This window comes from Natator depressus, chromosome 17, assembly GCF_965152275.1.
Source record: "Natator depressus isolate rNatDep1 chromosome 17, rNatDep2.hap1, whole genome shotgun sequence".
NCBI classification, from domain to species: Eukaryota; Metazoa; Chordata; order Testudines; family Cheloniidae; genus Natator; species Natator depressus.
The window spans coordinates 16609750-16634478 of NC_134250.1; the positions used below are offsets into that span (position 1 = coordinate 16609750).

At 46.8% G+C, this 24729-nt stretch overlaps 1 protein-coding gene across 1 annotated transcript in view; it reads left to right on the forward strand.

Annotated features, from left to right (window-relative positions):
* The window catches only part of MYBBP1A (MYB binding protein 1a), an 81014-nt gene that overhangs the window by 18803 nt on the left and 37482 nt on the right, over nucleotides 1-24729 (forward strand). The window contains exons 13-23 of the mRNA XM_074974556.1: nucleotides 665-773; nucleotides 1984-2071; nucleotides 4738-4889; nucleotides 5846-5938; nucleotides 6706-6852; nucleotides 8054-8218; nucleotides 10577-10734; nucleotides 11965-12099; nucleotides 13597-13717; nucleotides 14581-14712; nucleotides 17198-17266. Of these exons, the coding sequence (XP_074830657.1) occupies nucleotides 665-773; nucleotides 1984-2071; nucleotides 4738-4889; nucleotides 5846-5938; nucleotides 6706-6852; nucleotides 8054-8218; nucleotides 10577-10734; nucleotides 11965-12099; nucleotides 13597-13717; nucleotides 14581-14712; nucleotides 17198-17266 (1369 nt within the window). The remainder of the gene's footprint in view (nucleotides 1-664; nucleotides 774-1983; nucleotides 2072-4737; nucleotides 4890-5845; nucleotides 5939-6705; nucleotides 6853-8053; nucleotides 8219-10576; nucleotides 10735-11964; nucleotides 12100-13596; nucleotides 13718-14580; nucleotides 14713-17197; nucleotides 17267-24729) is intronic.

Sequence of the window (24729 nt, forward strand, 5' to 3'; positions counted from 1 at the left end):
TGTCCAGTGTGGTTGAACCGTCCTAAGCAGTGCGGTTCTGTTCCTTCCCTTTGGAGACCCGTCCTCAATGTTTTGTTAGTCTGTGGAATTCTGCCTGAAATCCAGCTTGTGTTTTCCCTTTAACTTCACCCCATTGCGCCTAGCTAGACTCCCTTGCACCAACTCTAACTCTTCCTCTTGCTCCTTCCTCCCTTCAGATACTTGTTAATGGTCATGTGACTTCCCACTGCCATTAGCTTTCCCAGGCTGGATTTCTCTTTTAATCTTTCTTCTTAGAAGGCCAGTTCCTTTGGCCCCTATCTGACTGTTCTTTTCTGAACTCATTCTCCTCTAAATAAGTATGCTGTTGCTGTGTATTCAGCTGAAGTCTATTGGGAATCCATGCCTTGCCCTAAATACATTGTTGTTTAGAAGCCATACAGAGAGTGCTGTTGCGAGAATTAAAGCGAAGACCTCTGTTACTGCCAATTGTTAGTCAAAGACAGATCCTTTCCTACATGCTTTGATGTCATTCTGGTCTAGTTAAATTGCCTCTGAGTATTTGAAGTGGTGCAGCTGATCTTGCTGGTCCCTGCACAGATTATCTGAAGCTCTTGCTCTTGTTTGAGATTACATGGACTTTATCTTGTAACACTGAAAGGCCCATCGTTGTTTGTCTCTTCAGAATGCTGCAGTCTCTGGAGAACCTGCAGAAGAAAGAGAAGGAGTCCCGCAGTATGGAAATCTTTGCTTTCCAGCACCTTCTGCTCTTAGTGGGCATTCATCTGTTCAAGGTAACAGTCGTAGTGCACATTGAGCTGTATAAACCATGCCGATGTCTGCTGGGCTTTTTCAACCGCTGGCTGAAACAGTTTGAGGGTTCCTTTGTGTTTGACAAGATATGACAAGAATCCAACACTGGTCATAAGCATTGAGCTTTCAGCCAACAAAGGAAATGCGTTTGGCTATCAGGTAGGGAGCAAGAGTGACTGGGAGCTGGCATCCTGGTTTCTAGTCCCAGCTCAGCCTCCAACTTGCTGTGCTGCGACGGTGGCAAGTCGCATACTTTCTTTGCTCCTAAATGGGATAATGTTGCTGCCTTCTCTGGGGTGTTGTGGTGGTTGATTAATGTCTGTAAATGTTTGGAGTTCCATTGGTGAGTGGTATTATACACATGCAAAGTTATTAATACAGTGGGGGTTGGAGGACTCACGTTGGACTGTCCATCAGAGTCCTCATTTAAAATATAAAGAGGATCCAAAAATACATTGTACAAAGTGCTGCTATTTTCAGACCCTCCACTTTGGGATTGGCACCTTGTTAAAATAAGAATCATGTCTGCTACTGGTAATACAAAGCAACCAGGAAATCCTCACTCTCTTTCTCATCTTGGCCACCCCAGCTGCCAGCTTTGCATCATCTCCAGCTCAGGTGTGTGCTATGGGGTGGCCTGGTGCTGACGGCCAAGGTGGGCTCTTCAGTTGTACGTTCTGCTTGAACTGGAATCCCTGGTCTGAGCTATAATATAATGTTCACGTGCACTATATATACAGAAGACCAGCAAAGCGTTTTCTGGCAGTTAATGACCGGAAAGTGAGGGGCTTTAAAACTGCACTCTCCTTGCAGAATTGTTCTACATACAAAAATCCTTTTTTGGGGGGAGTGTAGGGAGTTGCCTCTGAAGTGCTGAGATCCCTTCCTTCCTTCCCATGGACTTGACTCCTGATTCTCCATGGCACTTTCCTGAAGGCCTGCACAACCCTGAAGCACTGGGTCCAGTAGGTTCCCAACTAGTCCTGTTAACTCCTGCCCTTTGTCCTGCGATATCCACATGGTTGAAATGACAATCCCAACATGTCTGTGGGCCTAGCATCCTAATGGTGGCACATTGTGCTGAAGTCGGGAGCAGAGATGGGTACGTTTCTTGCATTGTCATTGCACTTGCATTGGTAGAGGGTATTCACTGCCTGGCTTCTCTCTCTGCTCGTGTTTTACATCGAACAGACTCCAGCAGAAACCCTGGACCTTCTGAATGACCTTCTGAACTGCATTGAGAGGGCGTTTGACAAGAAATCCAAGAAGAAGAAGCCTGGTGAGTTCCAGTCTAAAGAGAGAGACTTGGGGAATTTATTAACAATCCTTTACTCTGTTAATGTGTTTTCCATTGCCCAGAGCACTGGGAGCCTACCAAAATATAAAGCCCATCTTAAAACAAAACCAGAGGAAGTGCGCTACTAACCAGCGGGAGCTAGGTCCTGCCCTCTGCAGAGAGTGTTGATTTTGGTGGAGGAGGGAGTGGGGTGTGTCTCTTCCCTTCCTCAAGCATACAAAAATATTAGGTGCAACACCCTGACGGTTGCAATCCATGTCAGCATAGCTTGTCAGCTGGGGGTCGGCTTGTTGTCCTCTCCCACCAGCAGGTGTGTATGGTGCCCATTCAAAGGTGCTCAAAATCCACCTCCCCATGTGACTAATTCCCTTCACCCTCCCACCCAAGGAGAAGAGCTATGGGGAATATACTCTGAGATCCTGAGCACCTGGATACTATTGTGATGGCCATGTTATAAATGACGAGTAGTTTCCTTGGTTAGAAGCTCAGGACAAGGATTCTCGATAAATCTCACAAGGGAATCATCTTTAGGAGTTTGGTCTGAATTTTTACTTATGAAAAAACTATTTCTTAACCACTGACGGCTAAATTCATTGCTGGGAGCTTCTGCAGTGGATTCGTTGCATCTGCTTTTGCCAGCAGTGAATTTGGCTTACACCATCTGCTTTCAGTGTGGTTATTTGAAATGGTTGCTCTCTAAGGTAATCCTTAGGGTAGAACTAGTAACTCATGCATGATCCAGTGATTGCAGCTGGGCACTGGGAGTCAGGACTCCTGGGTTCTAATTCTGGCTCAGCCACTGACTCATTGTGTTGGACAACTTGTGTCCGCTCTCTGTGCCTCAATTTCCCCACTGAGAAACCGTGATGATAATACCTGACTTGCAGGGTGTGTTGTGAGGCTTAAGCCTTTCCCTTAACTAATTTTTTCCACAGAGTGGCACAGTAGTTCTCTGTGTATATAAAATCTCCCCACTGTATTTTCCACTGTATGCAGCCGATGAAGTGAGCTGTAGCTCACGAAAGCTTATGCTCAAATATATTTGTTAGTCTCTAAGGTGCCACAAGTACTTCTTTTCTTTTTGCGGATACAGACTAACACGGCTGCTACTCTGAAACAGTAATTCATGTAAAAGATATGGCATAGAAAACAAAGCATCAAAAACCAAGCAAGGGACTGTGTAAACATACCTCATTAGATTATTAAAGTAGAACTTGTTACATTGTGGGGCCAATAGGACCTCAAGATCCCATGTAAAACCCAGGTACAAAAGAGCATGGTTAAGCTGTATGGTCTGGGGATTGTGGAAGGAAATGAGGGAGAGCATTCGAATTAACTTTCCCTGGCCAACAGAGTAGGAAGGCTAATGGAGTGTCCAACTCATTGGGAGCAGAGGGCTAAATTCCGTGCTTATTCATCTGAAGGCCAGGGTATAAATTCAGAACTGTTTGCTCCTCACAGCACACTGGATGCCCACTGGCATTAATGGGAGGTTTGCACGGAGATCAGGGGTGAACATGACCTGTATAGATTAGCTAAGTGCTCAGTTATAAGTGGGCCAGTGCGTTTTTGTTGTTCATCACTTGATGAGAGCATCTGCTCCCCTTTGGGTCACTGCTGCTAGAGTTGCTGTTTGTTTCTCTTTCTTCTCCTCCAAGCCTTCCCATCTTTGTGAGTCATCTTTGTTCGTCCCTGTGGCAACTCTCAATTCCCCTGCCAGAGGGTGTCAGTTCCGCTCCCTGTCCCTATCGTCCGTGGAAACGATCAGCCGTTCAATGGTTGATGTTGTCGTTAGTAGTATGAGTGTTGGGATTTAAAGTTGACCCTTCAATCAGATTAATTGGAACGAGGGGAGTTTGCTCCTTCAAGTCATTGGTTCCAGGCTGTCTGTTGATTCAGGCATCAGTTACCCTTGGTTCACTTTTGGAAGGTTTTCTCTCTAGTTGTAAGGCAAAAAATTTACTCCTTTTTTGTTTTGTTTTGTTTTTGTTTGTTTGTTTAAATGAAAGCTGAGAATCTGGAAAATGAATATTTCCGGTAGGCTGGGTTGGTCCTGCCTACTCTGTACGTGACACCCCTGATCTAGTGGGTGGGACACTAGCCTGTGACTTAGCAGACCTGTTCAATTCATAGCTCCCGCACAGACTGCCTGTGTGGCCGTGGGCACGTTGCACTTTATCTACCCTGTGCCTACATTCCCCATCTGTAAAGTGGGGCTATCGCTTCCCTGACTCAGTGGGCATGGGGACAAATCCATTAACGGTTGTGGGACTCTTGAATACTAAGGCAATGAGAGCCTTTACATAGCTAGATACAGGCCTGTGGAGAAAACCAGATAGCAGGACTGGCCAGGCCTGTTGCCTGGTGGAATGCTCATTTGCTTTAGGCTGTGTTCTAAAGAAGATTTTAGGTCTGTCATCTTTATAGTGATAGTAACATTTTCAATACAATTGCATCAACCACCAACATAGTGTATTATTCCCGGACCACGTCACTGCAGAAAAACCTGTGTTCTTCCCCCATTTGGCTAGCATTATTATATTTTTGCCTGATGGAGGTGTCTGCAGCCCTTTCTTGGAAGCACCTTGAGAGCCTGGTGCCCAAGTTTTAATTTCTCCTCTGCTGACGCCTTTCTGTTTCCTGCACAGATGACGAAGAGCCAGAATGGGTGGAGGTGATTGTGGAAATTCTTCTATCCCTCCTCTCCCAGCCCAGCCTACTGATGCGCCGGGTCTCCAAAAGTGTGTTTGGACGCATATGTCCTTACATGTCAAAGAAAGCCCTGCACCTGATCCTGAATGTAAGTGAGGGATCTGGGGTGGGAGCTGGATGGGTTGAAGTTTCTGATTGTTTCACAAGTAAAGTGAGGTTTTGGTTAAATGAGGACAGTAAGGGGGCGTCCTATGGCTTGGGGGGTTTTGGTAAAGCAGATAGCTCCTTCACCTTCTAGGTTGCAGCCTGCTATCTACCTGCCTGTGTCATTCTAGGTCCAGGAGTATGTGTCCAGTTCCTAGCTCAGGGGTTAAAGGAGAGGCCACCGTGAGAGTGCATGCTATGAAATGGGAATGTCCTAAAATACGTACTTCTGAGTCTTAAAAGAATCTTATGAGAGGATTTGTGCCGGGCCACCTGTTCTTGAACCAGCGAACCTGGGACAGCTTATATTTGTCCACTTTTTTTTCCTTTGTTATCTTTAGTTTAGGAAATTATTGGGTCACTTTATACATCAGTGTGCTTATATGTTTTAGCATGAATCGTAATTAAAAAAAAAAGAAAAGAAGCTAAAAGTACCTGAAGTTCAAACTCTGAAAGAATAGTGTTACACCGCTACCTAATGTTGCATCTGATGAGAGAAGAATCTATCGATTGCAAAAACAACTCGAAAGTACTTGCTATGAGGAATGTAATGTGTATTATGAGTTAAAATAGATGTCTGTTCATTTTACCACTCTCTTCCTCTCATATTTTCCTTTCCCCCTCTTATTTGTTAGTTGTAGAAGTATCCTATGGCTTTTTTTCAAATTTTCTGGTATGGGTTTCCATAAATAGCAGGTGTAAAAGTATTCACACAAGCTAGAAAGGTATGTTTTTCTAGCCTGTTATAACTTGGTCATTGTTCAGCTAATTCAGTTTGCTGAAAACAGCTGTACATTCTGTGTGTGTGTGTGTATAAAAATCAACACACACATATATATATATATATCTATATATATCTATATCAATCAAAGTAAAACTTATTTGGAAACTCTTCCACAGGTTCTTGATCCAGAGCAAGACCAGGATGAGGAAAGTGCTGTTGTTGTGATGGAAGAAACAGACAAGAAGAAGAAAACCTTGCTGGAGGATTCGGTAACTCTCCCTCATTTAAAGAAATAATCTTCCATCCCTGATCATTGAAAACAGTATTACTGCAGATCTGTGGCTTTAGAAGTTAGTTGCATTTCTCTTTTAATGAAATGACTGCTCCTCTGCTAAGGGATATTTTTCTGATGCAGTCCTAACACGTCTTGTTGAAAGTGCCTAAATGTTAGTCTCTTTGTGCTGAAGACAAATACTGTTGGAAATACAGCTTTATAAAGTGTGTGATTTCCAGTGGACAGGTCTCCGCATCGGACAAGCCACCATGATGATCACCTGTTGTTGGCAGTTAAGCAGAAGGGCCACAGCCTGAATAGTTGCGACAAAGGATTGTCTGGACCCTGGAGCTCAGAGTTTAGGAACTGCAGAGACTCAAGTGGTGTGGGCCAAATCCAAGTTCATTAGGCATGAAAATAACTCTCCAAAGCAGGTTCTCCAACAAGGCCCCTTCCTGCAGTGCCTGCAGGTCTTTTTCTCCAAAGCCAGTACCAGACTGACTTCTCTTTGGGAATTCTCTTATTTTATAGCCTGGAGCGGTTTCCCAGCCTGTCCTGCTCTTTCTGCTACAGTGATATCCCTTTCATGCAGACTTGATGTCCTTTCTGCCAGCATCACTCTTTCCCCATCCCATTTGAGGCACACGGGCCGGGCAGCATCGAGAAAGCATGCGTTGCCATTGCTTGTTCTTTGTCTCACCAGCGTTAAATTCGCATGCCACTTAATTGGTGGGGTGGACTCTTTTTTTTTCTTCTTCACAGAACGAGGAGGAAAGTGCCGACTCTTCTGATGACGACAGCTCCGAGGAAGATGGAGAGGAAGACCGTGAAGATGAGAATAATAATGAAGGCGTAGATGAAAATTTTCGGAATCAGCTGATGAATGTCCTGCAGGCGGGGAATGCATTGGTAGGTGTTGGCAAAGCTGCAAGATGATTGATGCTTCGAAAGAGCATAGGGGAAGGCTCTGAATATTCTGTGGTACAATATAACTAAGGCCCTGATGCGGTGTAATCCACTTTCTTTCTGGGTAGGAGGAATCCTGATCCAGCTATCCTTTATATGTATTTGAAACCCGTGGCCGGTGTTTTCACAGGAGTCTAAGGGAGTTAGGCACTTAACTCCTATTGAAAGTTAATGGGACTTGGATGCCGAGCCCCATTTAGGCTCCTCTGTAAATCTCAGCCTGTAGCTAAACATGTATGCCTTAGGCGATATTTGTGTGGACTGGCACACCTGGGCTATGCCAAGCGGTGTCACTAGAGGTCTGGATTCAGGTTGGTCTGCGTGTGGGGGCGCAGTGCCTGCGTATGCTGCCTGTGGAGACTTCTCATGTCTGTGGTAGCAGAGCATCGGGGGCAGGGGGGCAGATGATAATGCTGAGCATTTGTATAGCAGGTTTGGTTGGAAGTTCTCTAGGCCCTTCACAGATGGGGCTAAGGGTTACCCATTTTACTGATGGAACGACTACAGGACAGAAGGAGCTGCCAGAGATCACACCATGAGCCAGAGACCAGAGGGAAACACAGGCCTCTTCCCTGTCACCTGCTCCAAACTCTAGGCTTCTGCAGTCATCTGTAACCCTGAACTCGTCAGATGGGAGGGATTGGAGCACAAAAGTTGTCCTTCTTCTCTGGCCGCTTTTTTCCCCCCCACATGCATCCATGTTGGAAGCAGTCTGAGTTGGGCCCATATAGCGCAAGTGTTTCTGCCTCTTGCCCCTCGCTGGGTCGGGTGGCTGGAAAGCACCCAATCACCTGTCCAGTCAGTTTCGCAGTAACCTGGCCATCGGAGACATGCATGCAAGACATAGGCAGGTAGTTGCCCTTTTACACGTCTCTGCAGCCTTCTCACAACCTTTGCATAGTAGGCTTACGCTGGGCTAATCTTTGTCGCGTAAAAGCTTCTAAACCTCAGGTCGGTCTCCACATGTGGGGAAGTCTGTCTGACACCTGTGCTAGCCAAATCCATCCTGTCCCTCTTGAGGCTTAATGGCTAGAACTCTCCTTTGCTCTAAGTGTTTGGACCCCAGTGAACTGCAGTCCCAAGAGGCTGAGGAAAGGGGGATCGAATTTTAAAATAAGTAAAATTACTTTTTTGTTTTTTAAAGGGAGGAGACAAGAGTGATGAGGATGTGGATGATGAGACCATGCTGGCCCTTGATGAGAATGTTTCGGCCCTCTTTGCTGAGCAGCAGAAGCGGATCCAGGCAAAGAAGGACGAGAAAGAAAAGATGCGGAAGGAGAAAATCTTACGGAGGGATTTTAAGATTAAGGTGGGAAGCAAATATCCTATTGAATGGCTCATGTCTATCTTTGTAGCATGTTGTTAGACAGCTGGGTGTATTTTATCGCATTGAATACGCTGCTAATGCAACCAAAAACATAAAATGTGTCTTTATATTGTAAGCTTCGTTTGATGGGGACTGTGTTTTGTTCTGGTTTTTGTACAGCTCCTAGCACATTGGGGTTCTAGAGCATGAGTAGGTCTCCAAAGACTTACTACAGAATATATAATAATAATAATAATAATAAATTAATAATAAAGAAGCAAAGCTTTTCAAAAGAAAACAGTGATATTGGGTGTCTTAGCTGGCTGTTGTATGTTCAACTGGGGACGCCTTAAAGGGGCCTGATTTTTCAGGTGGTGAGTACTTGGCACTTTTTGATTTTATGTCTCAAGTTGAGCACTGAGAAATGGAGGCACCCAAAATCCCTCCTGGAAACTCTTGGCTGTATGTTTTTCCCTGAGTTATTAGGTATAATAATGGCAGGGCTTGGAGATGAACTCGGCAGTGAAAAGAGTTTCCCTAGGTAGCTGTGAACGTAGTATTAATTTGTGACCACTGGGTGACAGTAGAACCTGTAGAATGGATTTGCAGTTTGTCAAGCTGCTTCATCTGGTAAAAGGATTCTTGAGCAGTAATTTATAAATAGGGCCCTATCAAATTCACGGCCACGAAAAACATGTAATGGACCATGAAATCTGGTCTACCCCTGTGAAATGTGGTCTTTGATGTGCTTTTACCCTATACCTCATACCATACCTCATAACGCAAGAACTAGGGGTCACCAAATGAAATTAATAGGCAGCAGGTTTAAAACAAATAAAAGGAAGTATTTCTTCACATAACGCAGTCAACCTGTGGAACTCCTTGCCAGAGGGTGTTGTGAAGGCCAAGACCATAACAGGGTTCAAAAAAGAACTAGATAAATTGATGGAGGATATGTCCATCAATGGCTATTAGCCAGGATGGGCAGGAATGGTGTCCCTGGCCTCTGTTTGCCAGAGGCTGGGGATGGGCGACGGGATGGATCACTTGATGATTACGTGTTCTGTTCATTCCTGCTTGGGCGCCAGGCACTGGCCGCTGTCAGAGGATGGGATGCTGGGACGGGATGGACCTTTGGTCTGACCCAGTAGGGCCATTTTTATGTTCTTATGCTATACAGATTTCATGGGGGAGACGAATGTTTCTCAAATTGACCCAAAAGGGAATTTCAGGGTGGGGGGATCACAGGGTTATTTTAGGAGGATCGTGGTGTTGCCACCCTTACTTCTGCGTTGCCTTCAGAGCCGAGTGGCCAGAGAGCGGTGGCTGTTGGCTGGGCTCCCAGTTCTAAAGGTGGCACCCTACCAGCAGCAGTGCAGAAGTAAGGGTGGCGATGCCATACTATGCCATCCTTACTTCTGCGCTGCTGCTTGCTGAGCTGGGCGGCCGGAGAGTGGCCGCTGCTGACTGAGGGTCCAGCTCTGCGGGCACCAGCACAGAAGAAAGGGTGGTCATACCATCCCATCCCATCCCATCCCATCCTTCTGTGCTGCTGCTGGCCGCAGTTCTGCCTTGAGAGCTGGGACCCTGGCCAGCAGCCGCCGCTCTCCTGCTGCCCAGCTCTGAAGGCAGCGCTGCAGCAGCACAGAAGTAAAGGTAGCAGTACCACAAACTGCCCTACGATAACCTTGTGACCCCCCCACAACTCCTTTTTGGGTCAGGGCCCCTACAGTTACAACCGTGTGAAATTTCAGATTTAAATAGCTGACATTATGAAATTTATGATTTTTAAAATCCTGTGGCCATGAAATTGACCAAAATGGACCCTGAATTTGGTAGGGCCCTACTTATACGTGTGGCCAAACTGATGGGGGGGAAAAGAACGAAGGGGTTTCCAGGGTCACAGGAGCATCTGCTTTTTAATTTTAGTAACACCTACCAGTGCACTGGTGTGAGATCATCGTGCTGGTCTGGAAATCAGTGGGTCTTCAGCTGGTGAAGTGGTTGTAGTTTATTTGTCTTCAACCGAATTATGCCTGTTTACACCAACTGAGGATCTAGCCAGGAAGTGTTATTGACCCATCAACAACACAGAAACTGACTATCCACAAAGCACTGTCAAATGCATTAACTAAAGAGAATGTTCTTCTCTCATCTCTATCAGTTACAGTAATTCTGGGTGTTAGTAGGTGTCCAATTTTCAGATGGAAATGTGATTTTGTTTTATTCCCTACTACTTCCCCCAAGTTGACAGGTGACCATTGAAAATGGACAAATTTGAAGGAGCTGTATTTGTCCCATCCTGATATTCGATATTGCCTAGTCCACAGGGATTCTCATTTGAATGACCTATATTTCTAGGTACTGGACCTCATCGAGGTGTTCCTTGCTAAGCAGCCAGAGAACCCCCTTGTGTTTGATATTATCGAGCCCCTCCTTCTGGTGATTGAGCGGAGCATGAGTTCAGACTCTGACAAGCAAGAGCAAGACTTCCTCCAGAAAACAGCTGATATCTTCACGTAAGTGTCTGCACTGAGGTGGCTTTCAAAGTCCTTTAACTACCTGTCAGTATGACTTTGGTTTCTGTAGCTACTGCTTGGTGGTGCTGACCTGACTCCTAGCAGCTGGTTGTGATGAGTCTGCTGTGTATGTGGATTAAGTATAATTCTTCTTTCTGCTAATTGCCTGTTATTAGAAGGAAAAGAATCCTGATAGTTTATAGCATTCCTCCTCCATGCTTCTCCCACTGAAGGATTCCAAGTACAAAACACATATGGAGGAGGTGAAATCCCTACATACCATGCCGCTGAAGTCAATGGTAACTTTTCCGTAGACTTCAGGCTATGCATTGAATTACATGCTTTAAGTGGAAACTCACCCTCTTTTGTCCAGAGTGAAATCACCCAACATCTTACTCTGTTACTAAATTGCTGTGTAAATTTCACGGGACTGTAAAAGATTTTTGTAACAGCCCCACCCTGCTAGACCTTGCCTGGTGAGCCCTGCAGTCGGGTGGGGGAAATCACCAGCTGAGTTGTTCATGATCATGCAGCAAGGAATCTCACTCGGCTGCTGGAGATTATTTTGAGAAACATGCTATTCTCCTACACAAGGTGCGGAGACACATGGGGCTGACACATTCCTGATTTCTCTGCTAGTTGACGTCATCCCAGACAGCTTTGGCAGAGAGGGTGTTTTTATGAATAGAGATTCTTCACGTGCAGAAGCAGAATTCTGCATGTGTGTGTGAGAGAGAGAAAGTGTGTGTGTGTGTGTTTGGGGTCGTTAAAGAGCACAAGAGCGGCTGATAGGACAGGCATAAAGTGCTGTGCACGGCACATGATACTCTCCTGTCCCTCACACAACCCTGCTCTAGGCACCTTCAGTTCTGAGTCACACACTCAACTCCAGCCGCTGCTCTGCATGTGCTTCAGTACTGACGAGGTTCGAGGCCACCAAATGCATTTCATGTGTGAGCCTGGATCTCTAGGTGAAAGGTATAAACAGCTGCTCCGCAAACCCTGCCATCTTTGAATTGAAGCACAAGAAGTATCAAGCAGCTAACGAGTCCTGTACCCACTCCGCCACAGGGCTACCTGTGGCTACAGCACAGCTCACATTTCCAGCCGTGAGATGCATGCTGGGTAACTCTGAGCCCTAATGTCGAGGGTTAATGCCAGCGCTTTGCTCCGAACTCTCTCTTCCGAGGTGACAGCCCTGCATTCTTACTGCCTGCATCCTCCTTTCAGGAATCACTTATGCAGAGCCAAGCAGTACTGCAGGAGCGTGGGTGACCTGCGGGAGGATTTGCATATCCTGTTGGAGAGCCTGGTGAAGAGAGCCAGCAAGCACACGGACTCCGCGTTGGCACTCTACTATTTCAGGTGGGTAGCAAGGCTGGGAGAATTCTCTATTTAACACTGTGCTAGGAGGAGGGCCTATTCACAGCTGCTGTAAGTGGGTACAGTTGCACTGACCTCAGTGGAGACATTACACAAGGTCTGTCTTTGGTCCATATGTCCATATGCCGCAGGCGTTTCACTAAGTGAGTGGGGAGGTGTCACCATTCAGGTTGGTGAAACTGAAGACCTCGGTGGCTCATAGGCTGAGGAAATGGTGCTAATATTTCAAATCGTTAATTGAAAGGGGTAAGGGGGGCCAGCGGCAGTTTTGTCTGGTCCATTTTATTTGATTACAATGGTTACAACTAACCATTATAGCTTGTTAGTTATGGTAGCACTGAAACCATTCCATTAGACAGAGCCGGTGAAACCAAGTTGACCAGTAGGCCTGGGGGAAATGTGAGCGTTGGAAAATCTTGAGGAGGCTGTAGAAAAGTGAGGGGGGAAGTCCTGAGGGTCATGGGACAGCGCCTGAACTGGCAAGCTAGGGAGAGTGTCCTGCCAGTTTGAAGCACCACTGACATGAAAAGCAAAATTTGTAATGCTTCTCTTGCCTGGGATATATGGTACAGAAATGGTCCAATCCAACTGGTAGAAAGTCTCTCGCTGGCTTCCGAAGTAGGCGATGGAATTGGGTCTTGATTCTGGCTGATCGGGATGGGAGCTGGTGTCACTGCAGGGCTGGTGTCCCCTTGCAGTGGCCATTCTGCATGCACACTGGTAGCTTGTTTCCCCATCTGTGTTTCACAAGAGCTTTAAACAGCTGAAAATCTTAAACGGAAGGGCGCTAACCTCTACTTGACAGCGCGTGCTTCTCTCCCCCTTGGTACAGGTGGGTTAGGAGCTCCCAAGATGCTGGTGCAGCCTATATTTATTTCTCCTGTTGCCGTGTTATGCCAGAAAACGTGGGTGACCTCAAGCTAGTCCCTTCCCATCTCTGAGCCTTGGTTCTCCCATCTCTGAATGGGGATGCCACTACTTAGCTCTCTAAACATGCCTAGTCAGGTTTGACTCAACTGTAACATTGTGCTTCCCTCTGCAATCTGTTGGCTGTATCCCCCTGATGCGTTAGACTGTCTGCCCTTTGGGGTAGGGGCCGCCTTCCCATTGCATGTGTGTACAGTGCCTAGTGCAATAGGGGAGCTGTAGGCGCTACCACAAGACAGTAAATAAGAGTGTGCAAGGCACTGGGCAATTCTGGGGTGGAAGGTGTAATGAGCAAAGGGGTGTTAGCTCCTGATGTAGCCGTCAGTAAAACAGAGACTGCATTAGAGAGAGGAGACCCTGCAGCCCTACCCCAGCATCCAGACTTGTTTGTTGTCCCTGCTGCAGATCACTGAGAAGAGCTGCTTGCTCTGTCTGTCTGACCAGTGGCCTGCTTGTAAGTTCTGTTGGAGACCTGATTGCAGGGGCCACGAGCCTCGGCTTTTGGGCACTCCACTAAACACTGCCCACCTGTCCGTTTTGTTTCTGGTTCAGCGCCTCTTTGTACCTGTTCAAAGTGCTGAAAGGAAATGTGGCCAGAGAGATGGCGACTCCTCTTTCTCCCTCGAAAAAGAAACAGAAAAACAGCGAAGGGAGCAGTGCACAGACTGACCAGGTAAGAGGGCTGGCCGCTTCCCCAGGCAGGGGCTTTACGGGGCTGGGATCCCAGGTGGCTTTTGTATTGTCAGTCTGCCTTGTATTATTGCCCTTGGTGGTCATGGTCCCACAATGTCCTGCCTCTCTGATGAGAAGACCCTTCGTTTCCTGAACTCCCATATCCTCCTACCTTGTCTCCATCTTAACCACTTGTCCAGGTGAGGTATCTCTCCTTCAGCCATCAAGGGGTGCTAATACATTTTGGGTGCCTGCTAATTGGATAATAAACCAGACCCCGAGCATACATATTCATACTGCTCACCCCATTGTTCTCACATATCTTTGCCCCGCTACCTCTTCCTGCTGACTCTGAGCCCTTTTCCAGGAGGGTAGGGTGTAATCCAGCAAATTGGAGCATGGCCTAATTCACCTGTGTGTGGCGGTAGTGTTGTCCAGTGGATTGTCAGTCAGGAAACCTGGGTGCTGTTTCTAGCTCTGCCACTGATCTGTGGCCTTGGGCAAAAAGGTCTCAAGCTGTTCTGAAAATCCTAGTGTCGATCCCTTTCTGTGCCTTAGTTTTCCCTACCTGGTCAATGGGAATAAGGATAGTTACCTTTCATAAAGCACTTGGGGAGCTATAAATTAAAGGCACCAGGTAAGAGCTGAGTGGTCTTGATCCCGCATTCATTGCGCGCACACAGCTCTCATGAGTTCGGTGGTGTGAGGAATATGCTTGGGGCGGGCCCTGAAAGGCATGTTGTTTGGGACAAATGTGCAAGTTACCAAAGAACGATAAGCTTTGGCAATCTTGACGTGCTCCCTGGTGCTCTGGTATCGCTCCCGTTGGTTCACAAGCTCATCCGTCCTTGCTGCGCTTTCCAGCTTTCTGGCACAGGCCTTCTAGACCTGAAGAGAGTGACCGTGCTGTATCAGGAGGCGTTGAGTGGATTCCTGACCAGGCGAAAGAGTGCCCTCACGGGACCTATGTTTCTTGATCTCTTCAACCGCTTCCCGGTAAGCATTGCTAGGAATGTGGTACCCTGTGTTCCAGTGTAAACCCTCAGAAAGCAACGAGGTTTTTTTTTATTTCAGTTAATTGCAGGCTTGCAGAACAGCTGTAAGATTTACAAGCATTTCAGCTTGCTAAGTCTAAGAGGCAGAGGAATGAACTATTCTTACATCCTGCCATTAACAACACAGCATCATACAGGGGAATACTGGCATAGAAATCTAAATTGAATTGAAAGGCCATACTTTTTAGGATGCCTTATGAGGCCCTAGCCAGATGAAATCTGCCATTGTGTATTAGCTTGATATGTGTACTCAAGACGGTAGGGATGCATTAGGCTTGCAATTCTAATCCAGCTGCCTCCGGGCAATGGCTTTTTATCTGCACACACAAGGTGTGCTGAGTGTCTGCATTTTCTCAGTCTCCTGCAAACTAGACTCCAGTGCACATATTCCAACCTTGTTGGTAGAGCAGTGTCGTCACCCTCAGACCTTTGGGATAGGCAGTGGATGTTGACTCCTGCAGGCTTTGAACCTCTGCACCTATATAGGCTGCCTCCAGCCCTCCAGATGGCTTTCCAGGAGTCTGTCCAAGAAACAGTTCTCTGAACCCCTTCCCTCCTCTTGACAGCTAGAGGACATGCCCCTCCTGGTACTTCAGATACACAGAGGCTTTCGGGTAAAGGAGACTATGCTTTAGGAGGGCCCTTTCTCCAGAATCCTCAGCATTGTAAACCGTCTCTGGGGATGAGGCTGACCTCAGTGTGTTGGACTCAGTGAGCAGTATTTGTCCTGAACACGTCTCTTCCCAAATAAAACCTCAGACCTGCAGACAGCCATCTCTCCCTGGGCTGCTGTGGCAGTTTAATTAGCTTCCTGGAGTGCTGTGGTGTTTGCAATAAGCTGTGATCATGGAGCGTCTGAGCTGGGGCCATCAAGAAATGGAGGTGATGGCTTAATAAAAAACAAACCCAAACCAAAACCCACGAAATTCTGTGATGCTTCAAGCCCTTTGGGAGCAGGGGAAATAGCCACTGGACAGCTGTCTCATAGCTGTTTAACTAAGGAAAGAGGCTCCAAAATGTCAAACTGAGAGTGAGCCATTTTCAGATTCTTTACTTAATTCAGCTCTGGCCAGGGGGAGCTTCTGGAAGGTTGGTTTCCTTGCGAGGCTGTGCCCTGCCCTACCCTAATTGGCCAGGGAGAGGTGGGAAGGGCAAATACTGGCTATTGGCCACAGAGTCTCATGTGCCTACTCCTGGCTTTTCCATTGATCTTGGGCAACTTGCTTAAGACCCGATTCTGCAACACGCCAAGTGCTCTGGGCTCCCATTGGAGGCACCAGGATCTAAGGGCACGGAGTTGCTTTCAGGATCATCCCCATAACCTTCGTTTCTGATTTTTGTCCATTTAAAGGTGATGGTTTACCAGGGTGTTGGGATGTTCAGTTTCAGTTTAACCTGTTGCCCGGCCTATTCATTCACTGAGTCACAGGTCTGAGTTGTCTCCTGAGTCTCTACGGTTTTTAATAACCACACAAAGAGTTCGGGAGGGGTCCATTCTATAGCAAAGAACTGCGAGTGCTCTGATGGACAAGGTGCTTGGTCAGAGCAAAGCATTACAATTATTTATACATGAAATCACAGATGTTTGAGCAAGATATTTGTGCACCCTTCTTGTTTGCATTGTTCTCTTTGGATTCTTAATGCTCGTGAAGCTGGAAGGATTCATTTACGGACATAGGAGTTGCCAGATTGACCTCAGACTTCAGGTCCACTAGTCTGGTAACCTCTCACTGACAGTGGGGAATACCTGCTTTTTCAGAGGAAGGTGCAAGAAACTCCAGAGTGGGCAATTATGGAATAACCTGTCCACAGGGAAACTCTCCCTGACCCGCATTAGTTGCAGGCTGATTTCACCATGAAGCATGATAGTGTCCCTTCCAACACTCTTGTTTGCTTTTTTTTTTTTTAGTATTCTCCATTCTAAGGGCTTGTCTACTCATGAAAACTAATCCGGAATAAATTAGGTTAGGGTGTGACTTTAAAGCAGGATTAAGCACTTGCAAAGTGGATTAAGCTAATTCGGAATAAGGCACTCTGTTCCAGAATTAGAGCATCCACACACGGAATTAATCAGGAATAATTCCCTTTGTAGACAAACCCTAACTCTGGGTATTCCCATGCGTCAGTGGGATTGTAGAGGTGCCTAAAATGTTGGCAGGATCTGGGCTTAAGCCCACAGTGCCAGTCAAAAGACAGAGCATGAAATTGGGGCCCTATTGAAGACAGTGGGAGTTTTGCCACTGACTTCACTAGAGCTAAGGCTTTGCCCAGAGTTGTTGTGAGCAAAGCTGGTTACCTTTCCAGTAACCGGGTGCTGAATCAACATACACAACAGCTGACTAAAATTTAGGCCTTTTTTAAAAAAACAAACAAGGAAACTAGGTTTTGCAGCGAGTCACTAATGGCCGGGTCTTTCTTTGTTACAGGTCATGTGTAAGCCGTTAATAGACACCCTCGTGAAGTCTATCACAGCAGGAGCAAGGCAGCATCAGCAGGTAAGAAGGAAAACAAGGAAGCAAAGCTGCGTTCAACGGCAATTTGGAGATGGCGCTTAATCATGCTGGCTTGGCTGATGCTTCATAGATGTATTGCTGCCTTTGGAATTGCCCTGTTCTGCAAAGTGGGCTTCCCAAGGAGTGTTCTCTTGTGGCTCTTGCTTTCCCGCTGTGGGTATATGAGGTAGATTCTGAGGTTTTGTATTTTCCTGGTCGCTCCCCTGTATTCTCTCAGCTGCTGAGCTTTTTCACTCCTGCTTTTTACTCATTAGTGCCATCAGGGTGCTTGGCACCTCACAGGAGTGCTCCCCTCGCAGCGCTGAGCTGGTGGTCTTGCAGAAGGTGCCTGATTTCCCTTGCCTTTGAATCACGGCTTGACGCTTTGTGGGTCAGAAGCTCCTTTTGTTAACTCATCATATTAGGAAATATCTGCTTCCTAATGTCACGGGCCTGCAATCCCAAGCTTAGCCTCCTGCACCTGCCTTAAGCCCCATATGCCCTCCAGGCAATGCCTTCTCCTCAGCGACCCAGCTGCGGCTATCCTCTGCTTCCCCGGTCCCGTAGTTCTGTGTTTCGTTGGCAAGCCCCTAGTCTATGGAACTGTTTTGTTTTTTTTCAGGTTAATTGTGTGAGCCGGGCTTTGCTATATGTGTGTTGCCTTCTTGATAGAACGTGACCGGGATGACTGCCCACTGAGGCTGCTTCACGCCTGTGCGATCGAAGCCTGTCTGTCAGGACTTCTATACGTGCAGCCATCACTGTGACATCCGAGTGCCTCCGCTGAAAACCCCTCTAGGCCAGTGGCATAGTCTCTCTAACACTCCCTTCCTTCGCTGTAAGGTGCATCTGGCTTAGAAACCCACAGCCTGGAGTGACCTTACTCTGTTATTGTTTGATCATTAACAGCAATGGAATTAAAACACGAAGGGCCAGATACTCCTCTATACTAAGGCTGCCTGAGGTTGCCAGTGTAAATGAAGTTAACTCACTCTGAAAGGCCCCTGTACGCTGCCAGAGTGACCTTGGTGTAAATGAGAATCAGACCAAAGTGACTTTGATGGATGAAAATGAGAACGGGTTCTGTTAATAACAAGCAAATTAATTAATAGAAGCATGTTCTTGGTTCTGTCCCCGAGAGACCGTGCAGCATCCCTAGCAGAGGGCTTCGTTTGTGTTACTATCTCGGCTTCTTCCATGGGGAATAACATCTCTTTCCTGTAGGGATTCCCGTGGTAATGTGTGAGCTTCATTTCAAGAGTCTATTTAGCGGAAGGACTCTTGGCTCTGGGTGCGTGGGAGGGGAGAGAACATAGATTTGGCTACACTGTGCTGATAAAGAACAGCCTGGTGAAGTGTTCTTTTGGAGTCTGGAGTAGCAGGTAACTCACTGCAGTCAGCCACCCGAATTATCCAGGCTGCATTCATCTCAGGACGTTTGGCTTCTCACAGTCAAAATTTCAGTCCGTGTGTGTGTGGGGTGGGGGTGGGGGGTGCCTTCTGTTAAATCCTCCCTTTCTGATGCAAACTGGCTTTATTTTGTCTGGGGATGTGGCCCAAAGGGAATCCCGTCCCCTTACCTATAGTGTAGGTGGTGTGCTAGAGATGGGGGGGTGCTGGGCACAGGAGGGCAGGAGGGGACATTTGCGTTGCACTTGGTGTTGTTCTGAGCTTCCCTTGGGAAACTCATGAATTAGAACAGCTCCTTGGAGGATCTCACTTATACACAGCGCTATTCTGCCCCAGAATCCAGGAGGTGAAAAAGTGGAATAAAGCCATCTTTGGCTCACCCTGGACTGTGCCTAGGAACATAGGATTTGCTGGACTGGAACCGAGCCGAGGTCCATCTGGTGGAGTGTCCGGTCTCCAGTGTCAGATGTTATGATAAATGTCCATGCTATGATAAATCTGAATATTCTCGATAGCCATATGAATGGCCTTGAATCTTGTTGAATCCTTGGCCTCAACAATTTGAGTTCCACAGACTCTGACCCCTTGTCGCTGTGAGGAGACCTTGTACTTTCTGCAGGGATATATTCAGGATCTGTAGGGCATTCAGAAGCGATTGAGTCTGCTGACAGGTGTCTCTCGTTAGCCTGTCAATTAACCCAGCAGGCTATCATCGGCTGTTCTGCTGCTAGGCGGAATGTCCCAGCCAGAGCCTGCAGGAAGGACTCGTGCCAAAGGAACAGGGTGAGTCAGATCTGAGTTTGGACTTTTGTGTTAACGTCTACAGTTAGTTTATGGTGAAAGGGGCGCGAAGCCTGTTACCCTGGGTTTGGGGGGGGGGGGAGAGTCCTCTAGTGCAATGGTTTTCAAACTTTTGTACTGGTGATCCCTTTCACATAGCCAGCCTCTGAGTGCGATCCCCCTCCCCCCCCTTATAAATTAAAAACACTTTTAAATATATTTAACGCATTATAAATGCTGGAGGCAAAGCAGGGTTTGGGGTGGAGGCTGACAGCTCGTGGACCCTCACCCCCGCCATGTAATAACCTTGTGACCCCCCTGAGGGGTCCCGACCCCCAGTTTGAGAACCCCTGCTCTAGTGGATTTGTTCAGCTGAACCCTCAATGTGGAGAGACAACATGGCATGGTCTTGTATTTAGTATATTGGGCGTCAGGAAACATGGGTTCTGTTTCTGGCTAGGCCTCTGGCCTGCTGGGTGCCCTGGGGCAAATCACTTCCCCTTTCTGCTCCTCTCCCATAGTTTGTCTGGCTTGTCTGTTTAGACTGTAAGTTCTTCAGGGTGGGGACTTTCTCTGGGGTGTGTATGGTGCCTAGCAGAATGAGGCCCTGCTTTTGCTGCAGGGCCTCTGGTGCTATTTTCATACAAGGAGTTGAGCTACTAATAATGGGTAACACCTTCTGTTTCAGTCGTAACCCTCTGTGTGTGGGGAGGGAGGTGAGAGAGACAGACACACACACAGCAGGCTTTCTGTGTTTGTTCGGGGCTTAGTACAAAGCAGCTCTGCCCTGGTCAGCCTCTAGGCACTAGCACAATGTTTAAATACTAACAATCCATTTGTAGACCCAATGCATAGCTGGGGTGTGTGTACGTTTACATAGCATTTACAAAACCATTCCAATTGTTGGAGCGGGATTGGGTTGGGAGACCTGGTGCAGGCTCTTGAGACAATGCTGGATATTTTTAATGCAGCAGGCTTCGTTTAGGAAACTCATCAGTGCAGATCAATGATTGAAGGTTCTCTTGAAGAGAAGAAACTATGCCAGATGCAGAAAAAGGATGGCCCAGTGGTTCGGGTGCTAGTCTAAGACTTAGAAGACCTGGGTTCAAGGCCCTGCTCTGCCACACGCTTCCTCCAAGACTTGGGGCAAGTCATTTAATCTCTCTGTTCCCCATGGGTGAAATATGGATAATAGTACATCCTGCACAGGGGTATTGTGGGGATAAATACATGAGATTGTGAGGTGCTCATAATCACTACAGTAATGAGGGCCATAGAAGTACCTAATAAGTACATTGCATTGACCCTCTGTAACACCCCCACAGCCCCTCCCTCCCCCCAGGGGGTTCCCTGGGAAGGCAGATCAGCACTACATGTTGCTAACGCTGTTGCAAGCATCGCAAAGCATTTTGGGGAGGGTCAAAGGTGTAAGTGTGGAGTGGAAGATTCCTTTGCAGGCTGTGAGAGGCCAAAGCGGGAGGGAGGAAGAGAGCAGAAAATGGGTTAACTCAATACTTCAGCTAGCTCAGTCTGAAGATAAGACACTGGCCCCAGTCCAAGGTCATGGAGCCCCACAAGAAGTCTGCAGCTGTATTCATCTCTTAGCCAACCCCAGCCAGCCGTAAGAAAAGGGGAGAACTAAGCTGAGCAGGACTGCAGAGATTGCAAAAACGAACGAGATGGCAAAGGCCAGCAGAATGGGGGGGAAAACAAAGTCTCGCGTTCCTGGAGCCGATGTGTTTTGGGAAAGCTGGGGAGGCCACAGAGACCCGGTTTGGACTGGTACAAAGAGCACGGGGAACAGAGGTCTCTGAACAAAACGCCCCCAAAAGAACCCAGGACTTAAAAACCCTTCCGAGAGCCGAGGCAAATCGGAGATCAACAGGGGACCCTGGACGACCTGTGCGCACAGGATAAGAACTCCCGTCCCCTCCTCCCCCCCTCTTCTTTTACGTTACACCCAGGCTTGGCCAGCCTTGGGTAGTGCGTGTGTGAGTATGAAAGTTGCTTAAGGCCTGGAGCACTAACACTTTCTTCATTCCTTTGAGTGACATGGGGAAACACCCCCCCCCACCTCCGCTGTTGTTTTATGATTTTATTAACAAAGCTTTAAAATTTAGACACTTGGTGTGTTCCGTCATCTCCTCCCCAAATGATCCCACGGCCTTAGCCTGATCACCTGACGCCTCAGGCAGATTGGTAACAGAAATCTGTCACGCCTCCTTATAATTACTACAGAACCAGCTCTCTCCTGGAGGGATTTGGGGGAGGGGGTTCTGGAAAATGGGGCCTTGTCTGCATATAAAGATGCACCAGTTGAGTGAAATATGTGGTTTTTAAACTGATTCATTTAAAATGGTGCAACTTTGTGTGCAAGTCATTTCTCTCTCAGGGCTTCAGTTTCCCTACCTGCGATATGAACTGATGATGCTCATCTCCTTTGTAAAGCACTTTGAGATCTGTGGAAGTAGGTGCATCATATTGTGGGTGGGAGCTCTTAAATCAATATAAACCTGGCTCATAGGGGGTCTAGCCTGTGTTGGTAAATTTGCAGACAAGCTAAACCAGTATAGCCAGTTTTAAACTGGTAGAAATGTATGGAGAGTGGTTTGTACCAGTCAATCAGTCTGTTCTGAAACCAGTTCACGTTTAAACCAGTGCAACTTGTGTGATTAGATAAGGCCTGTAATTCCATGAGTGTTACTCCCATCGAAGAAAGGAATTATAGACCAGTCAGCCTAACTTGGATACCTGGCAGGAGACTGGAACAAATTATTAAACAATCAGTTAGTAAGCGCCTAGAAGGTAACAGGGATATAAGGAATAGCCAGCATGGATTTGTCAAGAACAAATAATACCAAATCAACCTATTATCCTTCTTTGTCAGGGTTTCTGGCCTAGTGGGTAGGGGGGAAGCAGTAGATGTGATGTATCTTGATTTTAGTAAGGCTTTTGGTACAGTTCCCCATGACATTCTCATAAGCAAACTAGGGAAATGTGATCTCGATGAAATTACTGTAAGGTGTGAAGTATTTCCTTCCTGTTGGTACAGTGCTCTGAGACCCTCTGATGGAGTACAAAGCATTGACATTTGTAGTTGGATACAGTGGTCACATTCCGAATGCTGTGTTTCTTCTGAGCTAGCCGCAAAAGAACAGGGACTGATGCTCCAGACATGCCCATCTTGAGGCTAAAAATCTACAAGCTGTTGAAATGAACCCCCTTCTGCTTGGTAGTGCTTGGCAGCTGCTCCCTCTACAATGTCTTTCAAAGCTTAATTTCCCTTCAAGGGCTGGGGGGAGTGGGCTGTGCTTTTTAAATTTATAAAAATTCACAAAGGCTTAAAAATCTTTCAGCTCTTTTGTTAGTTGCTTTTCTTGCAGTGCTTTCTACCATTGCCCCTGAAGCCATATGTATAGGTAATTTAGATCTCCACTCTAATGACCTCTAGGAATATGGCCTATTGCATGTTTATTGGAGTGTTAATTTAATGCTGCTGCTGCTAGCAACAGGGACTTTTTAATAAAAATTTGTTTAAACAAATTCTGGATGGCAAAGGATTATTCATTGAGCCTTTAGACCTGCTTGCATGTGTATGTATCTGTAAGGCTTTCTTACAAGTCAGAGCAATAATTACCGTTATAGGCCAAATCTTCCTTAGGGCTCAGCTTGTTGGATGCGGTTCTGGGTGCTGAGCACTTGAAAATACTGCCAGCTAACCTTGATCCTGCATCCACTGAAACTAGTGGCACAATTGCTGCAGGATCAGGCTCCGTGTTTGTATAGAAACAGTCTGCATGCAGTGAAGGCCACGACGACTGTCCTTACACTTAGTGGTATGTACCTGTACGGTTTCAGATTCCTTTTTACACGTGCGCACGCACAAAGGTAGGACAAGCAGAAGTGGCAGCTAGCAGGAGGTTCTTTGATCACGCACATTAGCACAGGAAAATAATACGATGTCTTATGCCGCCAATGAAACTGCTTGTGTCAGACCTTTGAACTAACCTGCCACTAATGAATTGCATTGAACTTCTGGTGCGTATGGGTCTGTTGGCAGTTCCGACACTTGTAATTAGTTAAGCAGAATGTGTGTGGCATATTAACAAGCGTGGGAGGCATGCTGCTGTCTCTGCTGTTTTGTTGACTATATGGGACATTGGCTTCTAGTGCTGTCAGCCTGACAGTTTCGATGAGCACTGAACTCCTTCTTTTAAATTCTATTTTGAAATATACGTGCATGGGTTCATTTCCCTCCTACTTCCCTGATGCGACTGTTGCCTCGGGGAACTTGACCTTCAGATTGCCTCCTTGTGCTTTGTTTCACTGCACGAAGAATTGTTTTTCAATGAACTCTTGAAAGGATTGTATCTGCATGTTGGGCTGCCAGAGTATGAACAGGGGATTGAGGTGTGTATTTCACAGAGCTCTCCTGACTGTCAGGTGAGAAATGGCTTCCTGCTTTATTTTTAGCAGTGTCAATACATTGTGAAAGTAGCTGAAGTAACATTGAGTTGAGTAACTGCCCGTGGCCTTGGGTGCATCCCTCTGAAACTATTAATGTGTTGTTTGTTAAAGCCCCTTGAGCATCGTTGTGGAAGGGGCTGAAAAAGAGAGAAGTCTGATCATTCTTTGTACCATGGGACCACTTCAAGGCTGCGGCAGAGATCGAGGCTTTGTTGTGCTATAGGCAACATACAGGTACATAAGAGACTGCCTGCGATGAAGAGCTTACTATCCAAATAGGACGAAGAGAGAGTGGAAGACAGGAAGTGCTGTTCATCCCCTTTTTACTGATGGGTGAACTGAGAGAGTAAGTGATTTGCTCAAGATAAAATAACAAGTCTGTGGCAGAGCTGGGAATGAAACCCAGATCTCCTGAGTCTCAGTCCAGGGCTTTGACTATGAGCCCAACTTCTCTTTGGAAGTAGCAATATACCTACACTGGTGCTTATGTGCTGTCGTTACTCTAGGGGCTTGTGTATATGGGAACATTTAGAGAAATACAAACAAACTGACTAATCTGTGAAGAATGCACATCAATTAAAGCACATTCAGGACCCCCCCACGGAGGGCTCTCATTCCGCCAAGGAGGATTAAACCACAGTGAACTGAAGGCCACTTTATTTCTGAATGAGAACATCCGTGCATGGGTTGAATGTACTTTATCTTAAGTGTGGTAACTTCCCAGGGTTAGTTAATTCATCATAGCGCCCTGCGTCAACCAGCTCTGGGTCTGTTGCCGTCATCCAAGCAGAGCCTTTGGTCTGGATTAG